General features: G+C 42.3%; 1 protein-coding gene across 3 annotated transcripts; it reads right to left on the bottom strand.

The window, feature by feature from the left end:
- Positions 1-5,886: 5,886 nt before the first annotated feature.
- On the bottom strand, positions 5,887-17,060 carry ARGLU1 (arginine and glutamate rich 1). Of its 3 annotated transcripts, none has more exons than XR_001412278.1 (4): positions 16,452-17,060; positions 9,691-11,836; positions 9,179-9,262; positions 5,887-7,937 (listed from the first exon to the last, which is right to left on the bottom strand). XR_001412278.1 is itself a non-coding variant. In XM_014944115.1 (4 exons), the coding sequence occupies exons 1-4, from the start codon at positions 16,805-16,807 to the stop codon at positions 7,773-7,775; spliced, it is 831 nt and encodes a 276-aa protein (XP_014799601.1). In that variant the 5' UTR covers positions 16,808-17,060; the 3' UTR covers positions 5,887-7,772. The 3 variants fall into 3 exon arrangements, 1 of the variants encoding a protein (XP_014799601.1); XR_001412279.1 differs by having other exon boundaries at positions 9,179-9,748; positions 11,611-11,836; XM_014944115.1 differs by having other exon boundaries at positions 11,611-11,836.
- Between the last annotated feature and the right edge of the window lie 6,653 nt (positions 17,061-23,713).

The raw sequence follows: 23,713 nt of genomic DNA, 5'->3' as shown, positions 1-23,713 counted from the left end.
GCCCAGCCCAGCCGAGGCGAGCGGGGCCGGCAGGTAACACCCCCCACCCCTGCTCGGCCCCGGCTCCGGTACCGGCCCCGCCGCACCGCGGGCGGCCGCCGGCGTGAAGAGGGGCGGGGGGCGGGGGGGGAAGAGCCCACTCGCTCTTAGTCACGCTGGGGCTGGGCGGGAGGCGCAGCTGGCCCACGCGCGGCGAAAAGGGGGGGAAAATATAAAATATAATAAAAGAAACCTCCCACCAGGGGGAAAAAAAAAAAGTCTTTGCTAAAATTGAGCGTTTTTCAAGCGCAGAGCGGGGAGAAGCGGCAGGACCGGGCGGCGCGGGGCTCCCCCGCACCCTTCCTGCTGCTGCGGGGCGCAGCACCCTCCCTCCACGGCAGAACACGGCTGCCGGGGCTCCGCGGCAGCGGCCACCTCCGCGCCGCTGCGCGGTGAAGAGCCGGAGCCGGGTCCCCGCTGGCGCGGAGCTCCCCGCGCAACTTTCTGCGGGTGCTCCGCCGGGGGAGGGGGTGCAGAGGGCTCTCCCACGGGCGGCCCCGGGCTGGGGTCTCGGAGTGTTCAAAGTTTGTCGTGTTACGCGACCATCAGCCACGGGCCGTCCCGAAATGGAGACACGCGGGTCGTTAGGGGCGCGGAGGCCGGGTGCGGGCTCCCTCGCCTTTCCCCGGCGGTCGCTCAGCGCCTCGTCCTGCCCTTCCGCACTTTGCTGGGGATTTTCGGATCCGGTTCTTTTTCAGACCCCGCGTAACTCGGTGGCACCTGGCCCTTTTATTTCATTTTATTATTATTTTTCTGGCCAGAGGAAGCTACCTGCGGGCAGCGATGGAGATGCTGCCCCGACGGCTCCGCGGGGTGCGGGGGGCGCCGGGGGAAGGGGGGGGGGTGTCCCCGCGGGTGCGCCCGCCGCCGCGCTCGGGGCCCGGCGGCTCCCGCGGCACTTCCACGGGGCCACAGCTCCCACTAGCGGCCAGCCCCAGCGCTCCGCGGGTGAGGAGGGGGGGCAAAGCGGTCCCCCTCTCGGCTGTCCCCCCATCCGCGGCTCCCCCGCGTCCTACCCTGCCCGGCGCTTCCGCGGTTCCCCCGCAGAAGGCGGCGGCCGGTACCGCTGTCCCGGGTGGCAGCCCCCGGCCGGGGAGGGGACAAACGCGGAGGGTCCGCGCCAAAAGCTGCGCGTACCGTGTTTCAGCCCTGATTGATTGCACGATGCCGGAGTCGCCCCTGTGAAATGAAGGGGGTTACCGAATTTCTTCCAGTCGGGAGCCGCGTGCCAGAAATAGTACCTGCAGAAAGGATTAAAAGTTAAATCCCAGGAAATTACGGCGCGCTTTCTGTCATTTCCCTACCTTTTAGTTAAGGCATGCAAAGAACATGCTACAAAAGATGGTAATAAAGAGCCAATTCCGTACAATTTTATTCTGGAAGAAATATGGGCATTTACTTAAACATCGGGTAAGCGGTGCTGCTCGTTTGGCTCTTAGACGAACGCGAAGAAGCCCTTACAAGGAAACCGACAGGCACTGTAATTTATTTCCCTGATCAATTTGGAAGAAAATGATCTCTTTCCCCCCTCCCTTTGAAATAAACTGGTGTTTCAGCCGTCGCCGCCCCGCCTGGCAGAGACCGCTCCTCTCGCTCGCAACAGAAGGAAAAAGAGATTTGAGGAGCGCTCGATGCCCCATAGATTTTGTGTTAATTGTGTTTGGTAGTTCTCTAATGAAATCTACCACTCAAGGAAACAAGGAAATCAGTTTGCTTTTCACACAAAACATCGAATACGTTTTAAGTAAACTGCTTAATTAAATTTAATTTGCAGTGAGGAAGGAATTGCAGATCCGGCGACGCAATTTGGTGGAAAAAAGATCTGATTCCCAGGACGGAAACTTAGCACTCAAGTGGGAGACAGAGATTGGGTATCTATGCACATCGAGGGGCATCAAAGGAGAACTTCGCCAGTGAGGGGAGGAAAGTACTTAATTATTAAACTTTTAAACAAATGTGTGGTGTGTATCCAGTCGTGAGCCAGTGTAAACACTGAGCCCGATAAATGCTTCTAGCAACAGGGACGTGTAAAATAGGTTTACCTCAATCTTGCAGTGCTGCTGCTTCTGTTTGTTTTGAAGCAAAAGGTTACGAGCAGTGTTTTGTAAAAGCTGTGAGTAAACGGTGACCTCTAACTCTGCGTATCCTTGCTTTAAGTAAACTAGAGGAAATGAAGAGCCCTGGTATTGTCTGAAAATATCCTCCTGTAGCTAAATATATCACTCGACTTCTATTGTCCGGCGGCTAATCATTTTACGTAAATACAGCTGGTTTACTCTACTCTCCAGCACCCTATTGATGCACACTGTCGGAGTATAAAAATCCGCGTTCGCAAAATCACTTTTAAGTAAGAACCTAGAGAAAAACGGGACCTTATCTCAGTTATAACCCAAGCAGCAAAGGTTAAGACGTCCAAAGAAGCGCCGGCTCGGTGGCTGCTCCGCTCAGGTTACCCCCCATTTTTGCCCGAGGGGCCGGTCCCCGCGGCTGGGGTCGGGGCGGGGGGCTCTTTCCGCGCCGCGCGGAGTTATTTGCGGGGCCGAGCCGGGAGGCGGGGTGGCGCTCGGAGGGGCCGCGGCGGCTCCGGAGCCCCCGGGCAGCCGCGCTGCGGCCGCGCTCCCTCCCGGTGCCCCCGCCCCGCCGCATCGGGCCTCCCGGTTCTCCCGTCTGGCTTCCGAGGAGCGGCAGGAATCAGCCTCGGACACGGAGCAAACGTGAGAGTACGGGGTTGGGAAGGGGGGGTGTGTCTAAACCGCAAAAAAAAAAAAATCCCGCAAATGTTAGGAAGTTCGCGATCGGCTTCGGCCGCAGCGGCGGCTCCTCTGGGGGGCTATTTCAGGAGGAGGGCCCGGCAGATATTTCGGGTTTCGCAGGGAAGGCGGTTGTTTCCTGGCAGCCAAACTCGCAGGGGAACAGGCTTCTCGGGGGGAGGAAATCCTGCCGCGGCCGGGGGAGCGGCGCCGCGCTACCCCCGCGCCCGGGCGGCCCGGCCCGGCTCGGCGGCGGAGGGACGGAGAGAGGGGCGGATGGAGGGAGGGATGGAGGGATGAGCGGGGCCAGCGAGGAGGCGAGACCTGCTTTTCCCTCCACCTTCAGGGAAAAAGCCAGATTCTGCCATTTGCACCGCTTTAAACCTTTAGTTCTTGCACTCCGGCCGGCCTCGCAGCAAAAAAATGGGGTTTATCGCCGAATAACTCGTTGCAGCTTCTTTCAGAGAGCGATGTGACATAGAGGTTGGATCCGATCCTACGAAATCTATAACGAAAAGGCAACTAATTTCAATGGGATCAGGATTGGGCCCACCCACAGTCTCTGCTTCTCTTTTAAACATCAGTCTAAACATCGGGAACGAGAATACATGAGACATGACATTTTTTTATTAAGTGGAAAAGCTCCCCGTCATTCATCATTACCTGAAAATTTACCGATTTTGAAAGTCGAAAAGAGATAACTCAATAGATACAATTACTGCTAAATTTAATAAAGACAAACGATCGCGTGATTGACGCGGGCTGGTTTAAATGGATTGTTTATTGTTTGTACAAGAGGCCGAGCGTGCTGGATACTCGAAACACCTCCTAAAATTTCATTCGCAGCATAACAATGCATTTTCTGCACTTAAGGTAGAGTGAGTATATATCTAGATGTTAATTTGTCTTCTCCGTGTCTGTTTTATAACCACAATTTCGGTTAACTATTTTGGCTTCTTAGAAAAGGAGCTTGGCTCCTCCTAAACACAGCCATAGAATTCAAGCAGCCTTGTACTAAAAAATCAGAAAATAAGTTGGTGCATCCTAACCATGCATTTTAATTCCCTTTTTGACTTCTCTTTCTACCGATTCTCAGTATTTCTCTGTGAAAACAAAAATTCTTACATTAATTTGCAGTCTGCTGCGATGTGATACGAGGGGTGGGAATCAACAACCGCGACCAAACCTCTGCCACAGGACTGGCCTTTTGCGAGGGTTTAATGTCCCCTTGTGCAGTGGCCAACAGAACAGCGGGACGGGGAGAGGGGGACAATCCTGAACTGCACACCTTTGGTGGTACCGGCATGGAAACGGAACAGAGATGCGCAGAAGTCATGGTTCAGCTCCAGCTGGACTGGCCTGTTGGTCCGAAACCGTACCAGCCCCGGCACTTCAACTATATCCTCCTGCTTTGGAATGAGCCTTAGGCACACAGGCAGTTCCCACAGCTCTCTTCCGAAACAAATCACGTCTGCAACGCAAGCTGAAAAGTCTTTATCAACTTGAATTTTACCTGAACTTGCACCGAGTCGAGACCTTACGATAACAGAGCTAATCCATTTCCTCCTGCTTGCCAAAGGGACAACACATCCCCAAATATCCTGAAAACGTTTTAACGAGATACTTCACGCAGTTCAGAGTGAATCGCAACCAACGCCTTCATATTTGGTGTACATAAAAGGGCACAGAAACTCAAAAAATCGTAAGAGGGCATGTTAACAGCATCGGAAAGAAGGGTTTACGATCTCCAAGTCAGCAAAGGGCAACAGGGTGAGGTGTATGAGGTGGCACAAAGCTTAAGAGAAAAGGAGAGACAATGAAGATAGATCCTTCTTTTTCAAGACAAGATAGGAGCGGATGAAGTATTGATACTTTGGGAAGGTAATACTGACATATCTGTCTATACGCAGGCACGCGGTTGCTTGGCAGCTTAGACATCTCGTCAACCTCATTGTCTCTGCTTTGCTAAGCTTCAAGGTCACCAGCTCTCCAAGACATTTCACAGCAGTCAGCTTGCCACTTGCTCTTCGAAAAAACGATGATAATGAACATGGGAAGTTCAAAGGGCAGTTTAACAAATCTCCAAAGTAACAGCACACTGCTAGGATACTGCTGAAAGGCCGCCTGCTCTCTCCTGCCTCTGCCAGATAGATGCACCGTTCGGTATTAAAATAATTCTCCAGGACATTTATGAACCGGGGTTGGGAAAACTTAAGATCTCCTCTGTCATCATGTAAGGGAAATAAATACTGCTCAAGGTGGCAATAAAAAGAATGCCTTCTCAGCTGGGGACACGGACAAACAATGCCCTCCTCTCCCTCCAAAAAACCCAGAACCAAACATTAACCAAAACGTAGAGTTGAACTTTCAAACAGTAATGAAATAAACACCCAACATATTTTCTAACAGGAATTTCTCTAGGTAGGCTCATACCCTCACGTAGACCCACCCACACAGCTCATACTCAGTTTAATCGCTACCTAAATGTCAGTCTACATTCTAACCTGCTTTGCATCAGATGGGTATCAAGTCTTAAGGGAACTTAAGAACATTGCAAGTTCTTACCCTCAAATGTCAATTTATGCCCCTCTCAAACTGTGTGCACTTCATTTTCCTAGAAATCAACAGTATCCCTGAAGTCCTACAGTAATTTTAAGAAGAAAGACAACACCAGAATAATGCCAATGTGACATCCACCCGCACCAGGTCTACAGAAAACCTACCTGACAAACACAGAATGCTTTAGGACAGTAAAGAGACAGTGGTTTCTACCAACTGAACTTCTGCCCCAACAACAAAAAAAGGAATATGTAGCTGGTTTTCCTTCTTTGACAGCAGGGAGAAGGAAACACAGGTAGGAAGGTGAGGAATGGCAGAGGGAGGGATCTAATTGTGATGGGACACTTTGTCCATGCAGTATTCCTACAAGTGTGAGCGAAACCAACCTTTTAAGCCTACGCGATGTTAAGCGTAAAGAGCGAACACTACTATTTAGCAGCAAATCAGTGATGTAGAACAAAACGTTTGGTACCACAGCTGCACGTATGAGAGCAGCTTCTTGCTTTTTAGAAGAGGAGAGGAAACAAAAATGCATAGGTCTGTTTTGAGTATTGACTTTTAATAGCTTGTTTCTCATAAGGGAACAGGGGATGTTTTCTGTTTTAGAAATACAGGTATCAGTTGAGCTTTAAATACAGCCTGCTCCTGCCAACAGGACATGTACAAGATTTATTTGGCTTCAGTTTTTGTTTTTATGCATTAAGCAACCTTCAACCTTCTTTTGTAATACAATATATAGACAAATTTAAGTACAGTAATAGTGTAAGTATTTTAATGTCTTCACATTTTTCTTGACATACTGGACAAAGCGATACACAGCAGTCGGCCCCCAAGCCCAGCTTTCATACAAAGCACGTTGAATACTGCTGTCAGTGGCAGACTCAACTTGCTCCCACATTTAAATTTGCCAAATCTATAGAAACAGGCCCTTTGGGAATATCAGGAATTATTTCCAACTTTGTCCAGTGACATTCAAATGCTCAGGCAACTGCTGGTAACTTTCATTTTATGGTTACTACAGATGTTGCATCCCGACAGGAAAACAAAAGTTTTAGAACTGGACAAGCTATAGTAATCCAGGTTTTGGCAGAAGAATTATATACAAAAAGGGGATTTTATATATAGTTTTCAATCTGTAGTTTCTTTTTTTCAAAATAAAACCTGTATATATAAATGGATAACATTCAAGATCTGTATAACAGTTGCTTTCTGGCTAAAACAATATATTTAGACAGAATCTCACTTTCTGTTTTTCACTTCAAGTATGCTAGCCAGTCCAGTCCTTTGGGGAAAAAAAACTTCCATTTTTAAATCCTTTAGGATCCATCAGATTCATTATATGGTAATGACCTTAACCGATACAATATATTATATTATGAGGTGAACTGAAAGGGATTAGATATTGAAATATTGGTCTGGGTGCAGTAAAGCCAAACAGCTGTTTAAACATGATACTACAGCTGAAATAAGTCTCTGTCAGAATAAAAACCAACATTCATGAAAACAGCAGCAGCCATCAAAAACATTCACAACTGCAGGGATTTTTTTACTGTGTGTAATTTTGCATTATAAGTAGAAGAAGCCACAATAGTTAAAAGCAAAATGAAAAAAAAATACTGCTATAGTCTTGAATTTAATAACGTGAATTGTCACTCTTATAGCTGTTTATAGAAGTGTACTAAAAAAATTTACTTAAACATATGAATTTAAGACTTTCACTTTATTCAGCAAATTGGTTTATTTACACAATGGGGAACGCTGGTTGAATGCTGTCAATGTAATAAAAACAAATCTAACAGAGACAATACTGAACTCTCTCTATGTATTCATAGCAGAAATGACAAACTATTTCCTTACCTGTATCAGGAACATCAAGCGCAACAATGGGACAGTATCATAGGACACTGATTTAACAATAAACCACAGAGGTCCAGTAATACTATGGCAATTTACTCACGTATTTACTGACTTTTTAAAAAAAAAAAAAATAATAATTAAAAGTCAGAAATACCCAGTATAAATTTCTGTCAATTATCAGAGTCAGACTCTGATGAGTAGGTCAGTAAAACCTTATCAGATCATCCACCATTCATAAAGTGACCTGATATGCTTCAGGCCACTAATACAGAAACAAAATTGATGAGAACACATTACCCTCTAAAAGGCAACAATGATCTGATAAGGGTTTAACCTAATGGAAGTTTAAAAAAAAAAAAATTAAGAATTGCAGAGCACAGCCCCTATTAGAACAAGCTAACTTTCCAGACTTTCAAAAAAGACAAAAAAAAAAAATTGAGAGGAAAAAAAAACCACTTCAACATGAAGCTACCATACAAAGTTTTTTTGTTTGTTTTCCTTTTTTTGTTGGATTTTTTTTTTTGTTGGTTTGTTTCTTTTTTTCTTATAAGAGTTCAGAGTTGCAATTTAATCCTGGCTCTTTAGTGAGAAGGACAGTTTTGGCCTAGACTTCCCTTTGCCCAGGATAATTTTTTGCTCTTCCTTTTGCTGACGTTGTCTCTCTTGTTCTAGTTTCATCCTCTCCTCATGAATCTTTCTTTGTTCTTCAACAATTTTCAATTGTTCTTCAGCCTATATATGAAAATGGTAGAATTTAGGCCAGCACATTTTGTAGTCATAAAAGCAATTTACAAGTCCATATTAACTTCCAAACAGGTCCAATCCTGCACAGGTATGTAAGCAGTTCTACCTGAGCTAGACACCATAGTTGGTTTCAGTGAAACTATTTACAAAATGGTTACTTGAATTGAGCTTAAAAGAAACACTGAAAACTTTCTACAACTAATGTATCGAAATCTCGAGGGCTTACACCCAAGGTTTTTCAGCATTCCTTTGCAAACAAAGCATTACATTTTAATTAAGGAAGTCAGTGTATATAGAGAGGAATTCCCCTAACACCTGTCACGCATTAGATGAAGGCACAATTTATTGAAGTAACAGACATTCAGAGGTCTCCCCACTCCAAAACCCATCTAAAAACCACTCCTAATTCAAAACCATCCTTACTTGGTTTGGAACAAGTCAATCCTTACATTGACTTACAGTTCTTACAGCTCTTCTAAAGGTGCTCATTATGTCAGTTACCACCTTACATTTTCTATGTGTTCTGTTTCTAGCACATGAGGTTGGGAAAGGGGTAAAAGAGGAAGAGATCTAAAGCAGATATAGTTCAAGCAAACAATTTTAAGAAGCATCATCTTTACCAGAAAAAGGTGTAATTACTAGGGTAATTGAAACCAATAGATTTCAATCAGGATTCAGAAGCAGCTTAGTTTAGCTTATCATCAATTGATTAGAATCAGCTAAATCACATTGAATGTTCTTATGAGGCAGGCACCTGCCTTAATAGTCTCAGAGACCAACGTAAGGTAGACTTTCATAACTTAGACATCTTAAGCTTATGCTGAAAGTCCCTTTCAGCACTTGTACATCAACATGATACGAGTCTCAAATCCAGTTTGTACTTGTCCTGCTCAACAACACAGAATTAGTCACTGCTGTTCTAGAAGCTGAACGTGTTTGCAAACTTACTTCAACCTTCCCTGTGAGATATAGTTAAAAACATACTTTTCGAGTTCTGAAGGCATCCTTCTTTCTCTAAATTAACTGCACCTGAACTATTTTTTCAGATTAGTTACTGCTAAGGATCTGGTCTCTTATGCTTGAGGGAAGGAAAGCAACGCTACTGACATAACCAGCAATAGACAAGATAAAACTCTAGAAAGGGTTGATTTGTTTATTTTAATTGTGTTGCAAATCAGGCAGAGGGACCTGTATTCCCCTACAGAACTGTCAACTACATCTTCACGTACCAGTTTAGCTTGTGCTTCTGCGATTTTTCGATTATTCTCTTCTAGTATACGCTCTAGTTCCTCACGCTTTGCACGCTCTTCTTCCTAAAGGGGAGGACAGGGCAAGATGTTAGTAAAGTAAAATATTCATTTCTGCATGTTCACTAATCTTTTCTCAGAATTCTTTTGTGAACTGACTTAAAGTGGCAGCTTTACAGCCACCTATTTTGTCTCACAATGGTAAATTGCGCAGCCACTAAAACTGATTTCTAGTACTCAATCTAAATCATCCCGCCCAGTCCAAACAGCAACCAACTAAACCCTCCCTAATCATAGAATCCTGACAATTTATTACTAGAATTTTAATATCACACAAATCAACAAGGACAACTACAAAAACTGGATAGTATTTACCAAATTAAAAAGTAATATAGAAAATATAAATAAAGTGAATAGTTTGTCTCACCAATTAAGTATACCTACGTATTCTTTACCTATACTCCTTTAATCAGCATTAAAAGTTGAATATTTACTGTCTTGTCCAGTGTCCTGCAGAGTGTGCTCCTCGGCTGCCATACGCGCCAGCTTCCTCTTTAAAATGATTTGTACTGTTAGCTTGGCAATACCTGCATCAGCAGCTCAACCATTTATAAAGAAACAACATACAAGGAAGGCTGAGCTGAGGAATGCAGATGTTTATGATAAGAAGGAACAAAAATATGTAAATCATTCCTAAGGCAAACAATTAATAAGAAAAATACATTTACTGTTAGTGAAAAATACAAATGGTAATCCATACTTCATGGAGCTATGGGCTTCTTTCATGGGGAGAATGGACTTAACATTCAGTATTTTGACAATTTTTAGACAGCTGAAACTGTCATTTGCAGTCTGAACTTGGAATTCAGGAGTCCAGGGAAGGCAAGATCAGGAAATAAAGCCTTGTAATTGTTGTTTTCTTGGTGAATTTTATGGAACTCTGTTATGCAACTCATAAATATGAAGACTGCGTGAAAGTTTTTGAGGTGTTTCAGTTCACGTAATATAGATCCGAATTATTTTAGTATTTGGAAGATTTAAAGTTAGCCAGAGGTTTGTGTCTGTGTAAGAAAAAAAAGTTAATACGAACAAAGCAAGCATACGAAGAGAAAACTTCTTACTATGACTAGTAACCAGCTACTAGCTAGCACACTTCACTCCAGGCATGGAAGTTTATTCTGCGTTATAAAGAACTGATGGGACTTCTTCACATCACATTGACAACAGCAAAAGTACTTAAAAAAAAACCAAACGTCATCCATCTGATCAAATGAAGACCTCTATACATGGAGCATTTGCTGACCATAGACATCTTAAATTCAACTTCAATTCTCTCACAGTTAGGGTCTGAATTTGCAAAATGAATGTAATTTAGTATTCTTAACGTTTGTTGTAACTCAAGTGTTCTGGCTTATTTTTTTGTTTTTAATTTAAAGATAGTATGTGACAGACAAGTCACATTTAGTACGAAGGGGAAAGCTTCATTGCTACTGTCTTCCCTTTTGTAAGCCAATCAAAATATTAATTTAAAATAAACTGTGTAGGAGGTACAGAGTGAAAAAGACATTTGAGACTTATGACTATTCAGCACAAATTTCCTTTACAGTTTAAAGCTTGTCTTGAAATTTCTGGATCCTGGAATGATTGGTGCAGGCAGGCATCAAAGCCTTTAGTAGCAAATTACTGTCTCACAGAAAGACATTTTCAGCTTCTGCTCCAGCTGCTGATTAAAAAAAAAAAACAAAACCAAAAACCCAAGTCACATGTTCAGCTTGACTTCAGACAAGGGCAACCTGCTCTTTTATAACTTCTAGGGAAAAAAAGTAGTTGTTAGTAGTTATTAAAAATGGATATAATGATTTGGACATAGATCCTTCATGAAGACGTGAATGGGCTTATGCTCGAAGTCCCAGAATTAGTCCAATGTACGCTCAAGGAAAACGTTCATTTTAAATGAAGAGTAAGAAACCTATTTGTTAAAGACAGGTACTGCAGCTCACTGCTGGACCCTGCTTTTTGCCTGACTGAAGGCAAAAGCCTCTTACAGTCTAGGTAAACAAAATGAAACAAATGGAGGATACATAATTACAGATTTTCCATACCCTTCCCCAAATATGAAAGGACCGCTGATAAATCCTGCAGCCATGGCAAAAGTTTCAAACAATTCTGAAATATGTAGGTCAGTTCCATTACAAATCAAGTATCCTTGTTCAGGTTTTAGGAGAATAACTGTTTAAGTATCAGTGAGCTCCTCTGAATAGGCTAGCAATTAAGTTTCGCAGCAATGCAAGTTTATACGAGAAGGGAATTAGATTTGCTGTATTCCATCTCTTTCTGAACCGAACAGGAGGCACAAACCGACACTGAAAGTTTTGCCATGGACTGTCTCTACTTTCCAAACGACCGAGCGTTACCTCTCTGGCTTTTTGTGCTGCAAGTTCAGCTTGTCGCTGTCGCTCGAGTTCTTCGAGCAACTGCTTTTCCATGATGCGCTTAGCCTCCTCCACCCTGCGGAGAACCTCTCGCTCAATCTCATCCTTCCTTTTCTCCAACTCTTCTTCGACACGTTTAGCCACGAGCTCTTCTACTCTTCGAGCAGTTTCTTCCTCTATGAGTTTCTCTTCGATTTCTTGTTGACGACTACAAAATGCAAACAGGAAGATTACCTTTTTAATCAATAAAGACTGGCTGCTTGAAACAAAGTCTTTCAAATACACCGCATCAGCCACACAATTGAATCACTTTTCAATAGTTTAATACCTTATAGACACAGATCATATATTTAAAGAATGTTTTGCCCTGCATCTAAGGAAAGAGAACATTCAGGCAGTGTTCCTACAACAGGGAACCCATTGAGGCCATACCATATCTCTCCAGATCTCTTCAGACCTCAAGACACTAATCTTAAGAAGGCAGCTTATCATACTATTTCTTGATCATTTTTAGGGGAGAAAAAGAAAAGAAAAAAAAGACCCCAACCAACTCTGGCCATCCTTCACCCTTCAGGAATTTAAATGGTCTCAATTTTAAGCCACACGTAGCAATATCGTCTTTTAAAATCTTGTCTTAAACCACCACCTCAGATTACAGATACAACACCTGGAATTCTTGTTAAAATATTCAAATTACAAATTTAATTGCTTCTGTATTCTATTTTAGTTAATAACAATTAGTAATCTAGTTATTCAATCATTTACCTTGCCAAATTTCAAATACCTCAGCTCTCCTTAACTTCTTTATTGCAGCACTATTTCTACTGTAATTATCCAAAATAAACATACCAATACCAAGCACTAAATAAATCCTTGCAGCATTTACAGTTTTTCATGTTGTGAACTTGGAAAGTATTTTCAAATATCTTCTCATCTTTACTTTTGTTTAGCAGTAACAATGTTGTCAGTTAGTCTGATCACTGTTTCAAGTTTTCATAAAAGAGATACAAAAATATTAGGTCAATTTGCAAGTTTATTACAAAACGACGGGAAAAAAATATCTTCTAGGTAGTAATCACTAGTACAATATGGCAATTAGATATCCAAAGACCAACAAAAGTGAATACTGTATAGCTATGTTTCATATAATTCTGTAATTTAGAATCCTTATGGACTTTGAGGAGAAAGTTGTTCTTTTTAAAATGAAAGTTCAGTTTCAAAGTTAAGTATTCCATGAAGTTTGAAACAATCTTATAAACTTAGCTTCTGGCCTGCCAACACCAAAATCCTGTGATTTAAAGTATCAACTACTGTCCTAATATCATGCCATTTTCATAATGTTTGCATTTTCTCATTTGAGAGATAAATCTTATTTATATTGAGACATAAAATAACTTTAGAAAAAAAAAAGGAAAAAACATGACAGGTTCACTAACTTTTAGATTTCCTAGTGTAGAATTTGCAAACACGCAATAGGAAATAATAAAGTATTGATAACTAATCTAGATAAAAACATGAAATACAGAGGTGAAAGGCTCCCAAATTCCCCGCGTTCATATATCTTCTTTTCAAAAGTGTGCTGAAACAAATGGGTAGACTATCTCCTTCAGTTTTGGAACCCCCAACTTAAGCATTCAGCCCCAGAAGACAAATTTTATTCTTACATTCCTCAAGAGATAGCAAACTTATCCAGTGGCACTTTAGGTCAGCATTCACTTCTCCTAAAGTAAGACAAAATACCTTGAGGCAATTTCTTTCAGAAAAATAAAGAATCAAAGCCACCACCATCCAGAAAAATGTATTAACCCCATTCTGTTAGTGTGTCTCTGCCAAGCCACTACTACCTATGATCCTTTTTGGATGAAAGGCAGGGCAGGGATTAAAAGTTTAAAAGACAAATTTTTACGCGCCCTTTATATACTACATAACCTTTTCACTTTAAAGTTTTTTCTTCCCTATGATGGGTATCTATTTAGGATCATGTACTCTCACCATCCCAGACTGATACAACTTAGCATGCACAACAAGCTGCTCTACAGAAATAATTTTTCAGAAAGCTCATATTCACGTGTTTTATTCAAATGTTTTAGCTTTACGTTTAGCATCAGGGAAATCTAGAATAAAAGTTAGCTAATTGACTAATAGTACATAGTTACAAAAAAAAAAAAAACCCAACGCCGACTCATGTCTGAAGTAAGTTTTCAAATATCCTCAGCAACTGATGAGATACTCCAATTAAACACTGTGCCTGCACACGTTTAATTCTTCTCACCCGAGAAATTCCATTCAAATTTCATTAAACTAAGCAAATAGATCTTTTCACGTTCACAGGCAATGACAATATTACAAATATATAATAACTGTTCAGTGTAAGCAATCACGTTTCTTGAAACACTAAAAATAGAAAAAAGTTAAATAAAGTAAAATATTATTCTTGACGTTCATTTTTAAGACCACCTTGTGCCTCTGGATAAAGTTAACATACTTCCACACAATTGCTTTTAGTTCATAAAAAAAAAAACCAACCAAATTATAAACACAAAAATAAAACCCAATGATTTATTTTGTAGTTTATACCAAATATTCTTTGTGGGTTTTCAAAATTGCACTAACTTACAGTATTTTATATACAAGTATACGCTTATCAACCTGATCTACTAAGCCATGACTCCGTCATGGTAAGTCATTAATGTAAAAATATTTTTAGTATGCTACATTTACTTTTGAGAAGCTAATTTTAGAAAATCTGCAGAAAACAAGCTGCTTATATTTCAGCAGGTTTCTGAGGGGAAAAGAAAAAAGTGTCATATTTGCAAGGCCTTCATGGAAAACTACCATTATAGGAAAAAGTAGAAGTTGGCCATGTATTAAGATTTGAACAGAGACAAGAAGAAAGTCACTTTCACTATATGAACTGTCCACTAGTTAATTCAGTCTGCAAGACTTACTTTCCTTCACTAACATGAGTATATAGTAACATATATATCAAAATTTACAGATTGTTTACTCAAATGCCATAGCTTTCTAGTCCATTAAGTTTTATTGCTTTTTCTTTTTGAAATTTCAAGTGTATTCTAGAAGCATCGAAATTCTATACCAAATCTTTTCCAATATTGTTTCTCCTTCAGAAGTTTATTATTCTGATGCCAATATCACTCAGATGCCATATTCCGTGTATGCAGATTTCATGAGTGTTTTAAAATTTCAAAGCTAACTTAAATTTCAACTCTATTTTTCGCAGTAATTTTTCTATATACATTCCTACATGTAACATTACTGAACAAACTGTTTCATGATCATTCTGTTTCCATTTGAAGACTCCACAGCAAAAAAAGTGATCAACTATTGCAGAGGAATTATTTAAAGATTATAAACACTTCATTTTTCACAGGCACTAGAACAGACTCTCTTTCAACTTTTAAAGCCTAGACACAGACTAACCATAAAATTATCCACTAGGACTAACACCATTTAAAATTTTAAATTAGGTAATATTTTTTATTTGTGTAACATTCTCTCTCTTCAATTTTTAAATCCATTTACATAATATTTAATGAATACATATGAAATAAATAGCTCCAGAATAGCAAGACAAACTATTCACTGTATTCTCAAATTGTTCAGCACATTCCAATACTTCATGCCAGATATGCATTGAATATTCTTATTAATTTAGGTACTGAATAAAACTATAAACCACAAAATTAGGGTCAAGAACTCAAAGAGTCCTCAATGCTTTCAAATGCGTTTGTGTTACTATGCAAGTTTTTGATGACATCACTGTCAAATTCTGAAGTTTGCAAAGGAGACTACCCAGAAACAAAAATGAAAGTGACAAGTCAGGATGATCATTAATATTTAATTAGAAAAATATCGCTGAAAAGAATCCAAAGCTCCCCCTGAGAATTAACAGAACTACTTGGCTCCACACGTACAAACAAGTGCTATTTCTGGACTGAGCGCTCCAATGAGCAAGGGTACCATTCAAGGAACAAGAATCACTGTATCACAACTGTTAAAACCGTTGTTATCTCTGCTGCATAAAGGTCTCTTTCCTCACTCAACAGTATTGCCAAAACATCTCACTGCGCATCCAACGTTCGTTAAAATAGAATCATAGGATGGCTCGGACTGGAAGGGACCTTAAAGATCATCTAGTTCCATCCCCACTGCCATAGGAAGGGACACCTCCCACTAGACTAGGCTGCTGGAACAGAATTTATATCTCTCTGTAGACTTTATAAATAACCACGTTCCCCGCAACGAGAACTGAAAAAGCTTTCAAATGAAACAAGTCGTCGCATCTCCCTGTCCCAATTGGGCAAGAAAATAAAAAAAAAAAACCCCAGTGTTAACATAATTGTTGCAAGGTATTCCTTAAAACTCTAAGTCGAGCAACTCCAGATGCCTCCGCTCGGCGCATAATCAGCCCCACGCAAGGGAGGGGAGGGGCAGGCAGTGTGGCAGCGCAGCACAAAGCCTCCGGGCCGCGGAGGCCTCCTCCGCAGAGGGAAGTTTCCGAGCAGCGCCAGAGAGCGGCCGAGCCAGCGGGCGGGGAGGCAGCGGCGGGGGGCCGGTATCCCGGGCGGGCGGCTCCTAAGGCACCGGAGGGAGCCGGGCTTCGGGAAAGGGAAGGATGGCGGGAAAAGGGGCAGAAGCCTGGCCTCAGCGAGGGCCTCAGCGCCTTCACCCCAGGAGCGGGCAGCCCCAGGCGGGGGGAGGAAGGCACCAGGGCACGGAGTACTTCCTTCCCTCCCCCTTCCCTCACACACCCCCACCCACCCCGCCTTCCCGCCGCCCCCGGCCCAGCCCCGGGGGCTCACATTTTCCGCTGCCGCTCGAACTCCGCTTTTTTCTCCTCCTCCTCCCGCTTCTGCTTCTCGTCCAGGCTGCTGCGCTTGCTCACCGTGCGCCCGAAGATGTCAATGCGGTCGGGCGGGGAGGAGGCGCGATCGCGCTCCCGATCCCGGTCGCGGCGGGAGGAGGGGGCCGTGTTGGAGCGGGAGCGGGACCGGGACTCCCGGCGCCGGTTCCGCTTGCTCTCCCGGGACTTAGAGCGCTTCCGCGCCCGCTCTTTCTCCCGGGAGCGGGACCGCGATCGGCTCCGGTTCTTCTTGTTGTGCTTGGAGCTCTTGGTGTGCTTGGAGCGGGACGAGCTCCGGCTGCGGGACCGGCCCATCCCGGCAGAGGAGAGGAGAGGCCGCGCCGCAGACCGCCCGACCACCTCCCCGCCCCCTTCGCTAGTGGCGCCCGGGAGAGGTGCGAGGAGGCTCTGCGCGCATCAGCACCGCCCGGGCGGGCCCCTCGTCCTCTCGCTTTCCGCCGCTCTGCGCTGCGAGGAGAAGGAGCAGGCCGCGAAAGCGGGAGCGAGTCCGGACGCAGGCAAGATGGCGGCCCCAGCAGAGCGGTGACTCTCCTCTTCCGCCCCACAATGCACTGCGCCGCGTTCGGGCCGTTTAGGTCCCCCACCCCCCTTTCGGCGTCGCTCCGGAGGCGCACGAAAGCATTCGGTAACGTTCGACAGCCAATAGCAAGTGGCGCTCGAGAAGGCAACCCCCGTCAGGCAGCGCTCCTACTCCGCGCATGCGCGCCGCCACTCCTGCCGGGGGTGTTTCGGGGAGGTTGTTTGGCGCTGGAGGGGCTGAGGGCGCCGGGGTTTGGCGGTTGGGGAGCTCGAGGCTTTCGGGGAGCCAGCCGGTGTCCTCCTCCCCGGTGACCTCGGCGGTGCCCCTGTAGTTGCCGCGCCGGTGGCTCATGTGCCGTTGGCCAGTGCAGCCGGTCGCAGCCTCCGCAGCCCCTGAGGAGGGGGCTGGGGGCTGGGGGCTGGGCTCGGCTCAGGAGGGAAAGGCGAGGGAGGCTTTCGGCACCTGGAGGTCCACTTAGCCCTGGAGGCCACCTCGGGAAGCAGCGAGGAACGGGGAGCGCATATGGGCCTGGCCGGGGCCGGGCCAGTGGGTGCAGTGCCGCCCGTGGGTGTTTCCGCGGCTCCCCGCGCCTTTGCAGCGCAGGGGCCTTCCGTGGGCTCCCCTCGGGTCGTGTCCCTGCCGTGCGCCATCCCAGGGGCTGTGTGGGCAACCCGGCCGCCAGGGCCGTGGCGTTCCACAGAGGAGGAATTGCCATGTTCTTTAATGGAAGTTTTTTCAAGTTTTAATTTTTTTTTTTTGACATAGAGGACGGAGGGACTCTGTCACTGCACATTACAGAATGTTGCAGAAAAAAAAGCCCCCAGTAAATTGTGAAAATCAGTTTTTCTGAGTCCTGTGTTGGCCTGCATGGCCACTGGGGTCTATATCGTAGCTAGTCTCTGATGTGACAGAGTGAATAGCAGTTTTGACTGTATTTAGGGTGAGTTCACACGGTTTTGGCCTTTCAGGTCTGTAGGCAAAGAACACGGCTTCAGATCAAGTGGAGGGTATGAATTAGTGGCTAAGTAGACATCTCTGTATGAGGTTTTTATCCCAGTTCTGCCACGTAGTTGTTAAGTCTTTTCTGGCATAATAAAATTTGCGACTAATGTTATTCTTGATTTCATGTGAACTGGTGCAAGCTAGTGAAGCCTGCTTTTTACTTTCAGTGGAAATCAGCTCCTTGATATCTTTCACAATTTGTGCTTTTTTTTTTTTGTTTTGGTAGGTTTACATTTTTAGTAAGTTTAAGTACATTTTACAAAGCATTCCTTTAGTCACCAGACAAAATGCAATCTAATCTAGAGGCCTTTTCATCAAATTCTTTTTTCTGACTGACTTGTCTTATATTTTAAAATTCAGACTCTTAATTTGTACCAAAAATAAATAAAATTGAAGCATCTTTCTGAGAGACCATTTTGCAAGTAACAGCAGAGTAATGGACACTGTGAAACCTGCATGGCAGGAATTCCAGAGTTACAGACCCTGGAGACACTTGTCTGTCTTTAGCCCCGGGGGAGGTTCATGCAACAGGTAGCTAAGGAAGTTGACAATCAGACCTTTTAGCTCCGGACAGGGTAGGTGAGTTTCCAGGTGGCATAATTTCTACAGCAACTTGGCTCCAGTTGAGTACTGGAGCTTTTAAACTCATATGGTGCAACAGGTCCTGGTTAAAAGTTCTATCATAATTCTATTAGTATTACATTCCATACTGGATGTACCAAGCCTGACCTGGAATGTAGGGGGGGGAAAAAAGGAGGGGGAGGGAGGAGATGGGATATCACTAATGGTTTTACAATCAGTTATAAGTATAAATGAGTTTTTAAAATACTCACCATGAGTTTTCTCCACTATTAGCAGAACCTATATTTAGCACCGTGGTTGCCCGAAAAGTAACATTTTGAACTGCAGAATTCTGTTTAGTGACACTGGTTCACCAGAGCTAAAAAATGCGACATATAATATTTTATGAGGACAACAGATGATAGATTGTGTGGAATTAAGAAATTATATAATATGGTACAATGATATGTTCTTCCCCAATCTACTATTGTATTGTTCCCTTTCAGGTTTTTTTTTTTTAACTCCTGAATTAATAAGAGCACAAGATTTTTAATACCTTATACTAGCTTAAGGTCATTAGACCTTTTACTTTGTTATTTATGAGGACTAAATTCTGGTACTTCTGGAAAAAGCTCCTTTTCCTCTTAAAAATACATTCCTGAGGGCTGACAAATTGGTTGAACAGCATTCCTGTCTGCGATTTCTTTTTTACTTTGAAAATTGGTAGAGTTTTCTAATCCTATTGCCTTATTTTTCCCAGCTTAATAGTAATAAAATATTAATATTTAGGGTTCCCCCCTCAGATGTAATTGTAATAGATACAGAATTACAGTACCAAAATGAAGTTTTAATAAATTCTGAATTTAAGAACCTTGTTTCATTAAATGGTTTAATTTCTTGTTTTCAGTTAATTGAAAAAGAAGATGGTCATTTCCCATGTCAGTTCCCTTTCAAAATTTTCAATACTTTATTAAACTCATATAATTTTTTCTGGATTAAATAATATTAGAATTTTGGAGTTTTTAATCACATGTAAATCTGTGTGTCATTCATGGTTTGGTAGTCATACTTCATTTCTATGCACTCTTGTGTTTTTGCATTATTTTTCTCCATTTTAATATATCTCAGTATATTAAAGTGCATAATTTGCTTCTTAAAACGGTTAAGAGTTGGAAAACACCTTATTTGACAGCCAAATGGTAGCATAATTAAAGCACCTCACCCTTCTTTGCCTTGGCTACTATCATCACATGAAATCTCTCAACCCGTAGGCATTTGGGGGTAGCCCCGTGGAGAGACTGTGCTCTGATAATCTCCAGATCATACCTGCTCTCACACCATCACTTTTGTCATTAGCTGGGTCAAGAGAAATCTTGGGAGATTAAAGGTGAATTACTTTGGTTTGTGTTAGTGTGGCACAGCTGGATGCAAGAGCTTTATAATACGTCTGAAATAGAAGAAATCTGGAGGGTAAACAGAGAAGGAAAGCAAGAGCATAATAGGATAAGGTGTTTGGTATATGATTTACTGTCATCTAGTGTAGTCTGGCTCACAATAGTAAGGGCAAGAGTAGCACAGAAGAGCTAAGTTCTTCGAAGGAATAAAAATGTATTGGTTCTTTCAAAGCAGCTATTTCAACCTGAGTTTATTATAAGGTCAGGAGCTATGTATACAGGGTTTGGGTGGGTTTTTTAAAAAGAATGAGTCAGTGCTGTGATTCATGTCACATAGGTCACAGAAGCTATGCAGGTGTAGATGTTGTATTACTTAATCACTTTTTTTATACACTTAATGCCAAAGTTGCTTGTTTTGCTTATGCTTTTTCTGTCAGCTGCTTTGTTTCTTTTTTAGCAGCTCTATGCAGTTCTGAGCTGCTAAGCTGCAGAGGTGGGGAGATGAAGCATCTGGGACACCGGCAGAGCAGCTGTGAGGAAGGCATGGCAGGAGCATAGTACACTTGGCAGAAAGGAAAGTATCTTCTAAAACTTGAGAGAATAAGTCATTAAAACTGCTGCTACAAAGGACTCCTTTGAAGGGGGGCGGGGGGAGGAAGTTTAATTAAAAGAATGGAGAGGAAACCCTGTACAATGAGAAATGAAATAAATGGAAAGGGTTTTCACGTTGTACCTATACAGAAAGGCTGGGTAGATTGTATACATAAGTATAGTTATTAGCTAAAATACTCCTCTTTTCCATATGTTCAGATGATAATCATATCCTTGGAAAATGAACAATACCACACAGAATGCTGTTGAAAGTGTTTTGTAATTTGGATATGAAAAAAGGCACAGCTTGAGTAATCAGGCCTCGTGTGTGAATATATTCTATGATTCTACGTGGTAACCAAATTTAAAACAATATCTATTTTCATTCCCATGTGGATTTAGTTTTAGAAAATAAATAAAATTGCCAAGTCATGATCAACATGGGAATTTTTTAATTGCATTAATTATAAATATCAGAGGACATTTTACAATATTTTTTAATGGAAGTCCAATTTTTTAACCTTTGGACTACTTTCTTCTTTCTATATGGAAGAAGGGAAAAGGAATGTCTATTTGTCTGCTTTATTCACATTGCCTGGTCCATTTAGGTCCTAATCAAAAGCTTTTAAATATTATTAGAAGTGGTGTGTGTAAGTTTTGATCACAACTTGAGACCCTGATCCACAAGCTGCCTACCATAGTCTTACACCTTTTTCTGATAGTGAATATTTTTTTTAAAAATCATTGATATTATATGGAGTATGCAGAATTACTATACATATAAGTATTTATATTAATATATATATATGTTTATTAAGACTTGGTTCATTGAAGACTGACAGTAGTAAAAATCCAACCAGCCTTCTTCAGCAGCTGCGTAATCATGGAGCTACTTTAACTCTGTAGGCATATTCTGATTCATCTGAAAGACCTCCTAGCAATTGTAGTGTTTGGTATGTGTGAGTAGGGACTTAAGCCAATGAGAAATGAGCTCAGGTGTCATCTAAGCCTCATGAGGGACTGATCCAATGTGAATACTTGGATAATTCCTTTAAAAAAACCACCAACAAAACAAACCAGAGTAGCAACGGACACTTATTCAAAACCAGGTTGCTCATGATCCAGTGGTTAGCATAGTGGTTAGACCAGTTGGACAAGCAAGAAAATTGGATTCAGGTGTGTCCTCATTCATATCAATGTCTCTTCCTTCCCATGACAGTATGTTAATCACCAGCCCTGTGTTTAGGCTGGAGGAAGGTGGGAAGGGAGTTAGGGACAGAGTCCCCTTCTGCTTCCTCAGTTGAAACCAAATGGATTTCACAAAATATAAGTGTTCAGATGCAGGAGGCAACATGGTTGTAACCTAATGACTCTGGTACTCTAGAAGAGGGAGAGCAGTGTGCCCTGGACTCAAACCCAGACTTTTGAATAGAGACGTACATTTTATTAAATAATCATGAGAGAAGAAACAGGGCTAATCTTGAAAGCTTGAGCACAACACAGCAGGTGCTGTAACTGCCGGGGTGTTGCATAGCATGCCCCCTCCCACAGCAGCTGTGTTTCAAAACGGGGTGAGCCATGCTTAGTTCTTCAAAGGCTACTGTAGGCACTGCCCTCAGGAGAGGACTCCGGTTTTTGGCTTCTAAATAGAAGGAGATGCCACTGTCGCAGTGCTGACACCTTGGCTTTAACGGGGCAACAGCCACACCTCCCTGTACAGCACTTCCGCTTGGCTTGGTGACTCCTAGTTAGCATGTGTATTTTACAAATTCCTTATTCTTGTTTTATTTTGAAAAAGCATTTGGATTAAATACTGTCTGTGGAAATTTTATATCCAGAATATTTTGCGTATTTTATTTGTAACCAGAATTTTTCTTATATTTTCCCCCGGTTTCTTTAAACATACTAATATGTCTAGCAGTACCACTTTTTCCATATGAATATGAAAATGACTGGGAGTGATTTCTTTTTTTTTTTTTTTTGAGAAGTAGTCAAGAAGCAACTTGTTTATGATAAAAATAGGGTTGCAGGCATGGGAAAAGCATCCTACCTACACTTAAAAATTAAATCAATGCTACAAGAATTAATAACAATTAACCCTGAGGCATTTTTGAATGTTAACAGCTATTCTATTAAAATTTTATCAAGAAAGGTCCAATGAAACCTTTTTCTTTTTTTATCACCATGCAAATTGATGAACTTGAAAATTAAAATTTGCACACGTTAATGGGTAGAAATAGCAGTTATTACTTTCCTAAAATGTTGTGTTAAAATGTATAAGACATATGCTGTCTATATGGCCAGGCCAGTTTAGCAGGAAGTCTTCTGAGTGCCAGATTCTGCCGCTTATATTCATAAAAGTAGCACTTCATTTTGCAAGTTGATTCATTAATTCATTTCCCTGACTAGCTAGGTTAAAGGTTGAAGGAATAAAGCATTTGGGCATGATGCAATTTTATTATACAGTTTAATTTTAACAGAGGCTTTTAAACATTTTTTTTTTTGAAGTTTTTGTGAAAGTCTCATTAAAATGGCAAAAGCTGAGAGACTGTACTCGTAGAGATCTTTTCTAATGATATGAAGATAAACAAAATACTAGAGAGAAAATAGATGTTTGGAAGCCCATCCTTCTGAGAGTTTTCATTAGAATGTCTCTTTACTCTGTTTTGGAAGACATCGAAAGTGTTGTAGTATGTGTTATTTGACACTATTGTTGTTCCTCGTGTCCCTATTCCTAAATTATATCAGTAGTATTTTTCTGCAGATGGTCTGGTGATTCTTAAACTGCAGTGGTAGCAATTGTGCTGGTCAAACTGAATTGTATTTTCATGAATGATCTGACTGACTGTTTTCTCAGCTGATGATCTGCCACAGAGCTATAGCCATGACTTCAGCAATACTAGAACAGGGGTGCTTTGATTGATTGCAAAGCTCTGAACATTGGGCACCCTCAGCATGCAAGGCATCTAACCCACGGCTGATGTGGGTTAGATCACACTGTATACAACCATACACCTATGTGAGTCTATGCACAATGTATTTAATCTGCCATCAGCCCTGCTGTGCATTGATTTCAAAATGGGCTTGGGGCCTGGTTCATTTGGGTCTCTGTCTAAGACATCAATGTGTTAG

Source organism: Calidris pugnax, unplaced genomic scaffold (assembly GCF_001431845.1).
Source record: "Calidris pugnax isolate Ruff unplaced genomic scaffold, ASM143184v1 scaffold69, whole genome shotgun sequence".
Classification (NCBI taxonomy): domain Eukaryota; kingdom Metazoa; phylum Chordata; class Aves; order Charadriiformes; family Scolopacidae; genus Calidris; species Calidris pugnax.
Note: the sequence above shows the minus strand (reverse complement) of the source record. Positions and strands in the feature narration are given on the sequence as shown.

Coding starts and splice junctions, on each gene's coding strand:
- ARGLU1 (XM_014944115.1), bottom strand. CDS start 16,807: ATGGGCCGGTCCCGCAGCCGGAGCTCGTCCCGCTCCAAGCACACCAAG. Junction 11,837..16,451: donor TTCGAGCGGCAGCGGAAAAT/GTGAGCCCCCGG, acceptor TGCATTTTGTAG/TCGTCAACAAGAAATCGAAG. Junction 9,263..11,610: donor CAGCACAAAAAGCCAGAGAG/GTAACGCTCGGT, acceptor CCTCCCCTTTAG/GAAGAAGAGCGTGCAAAGCG.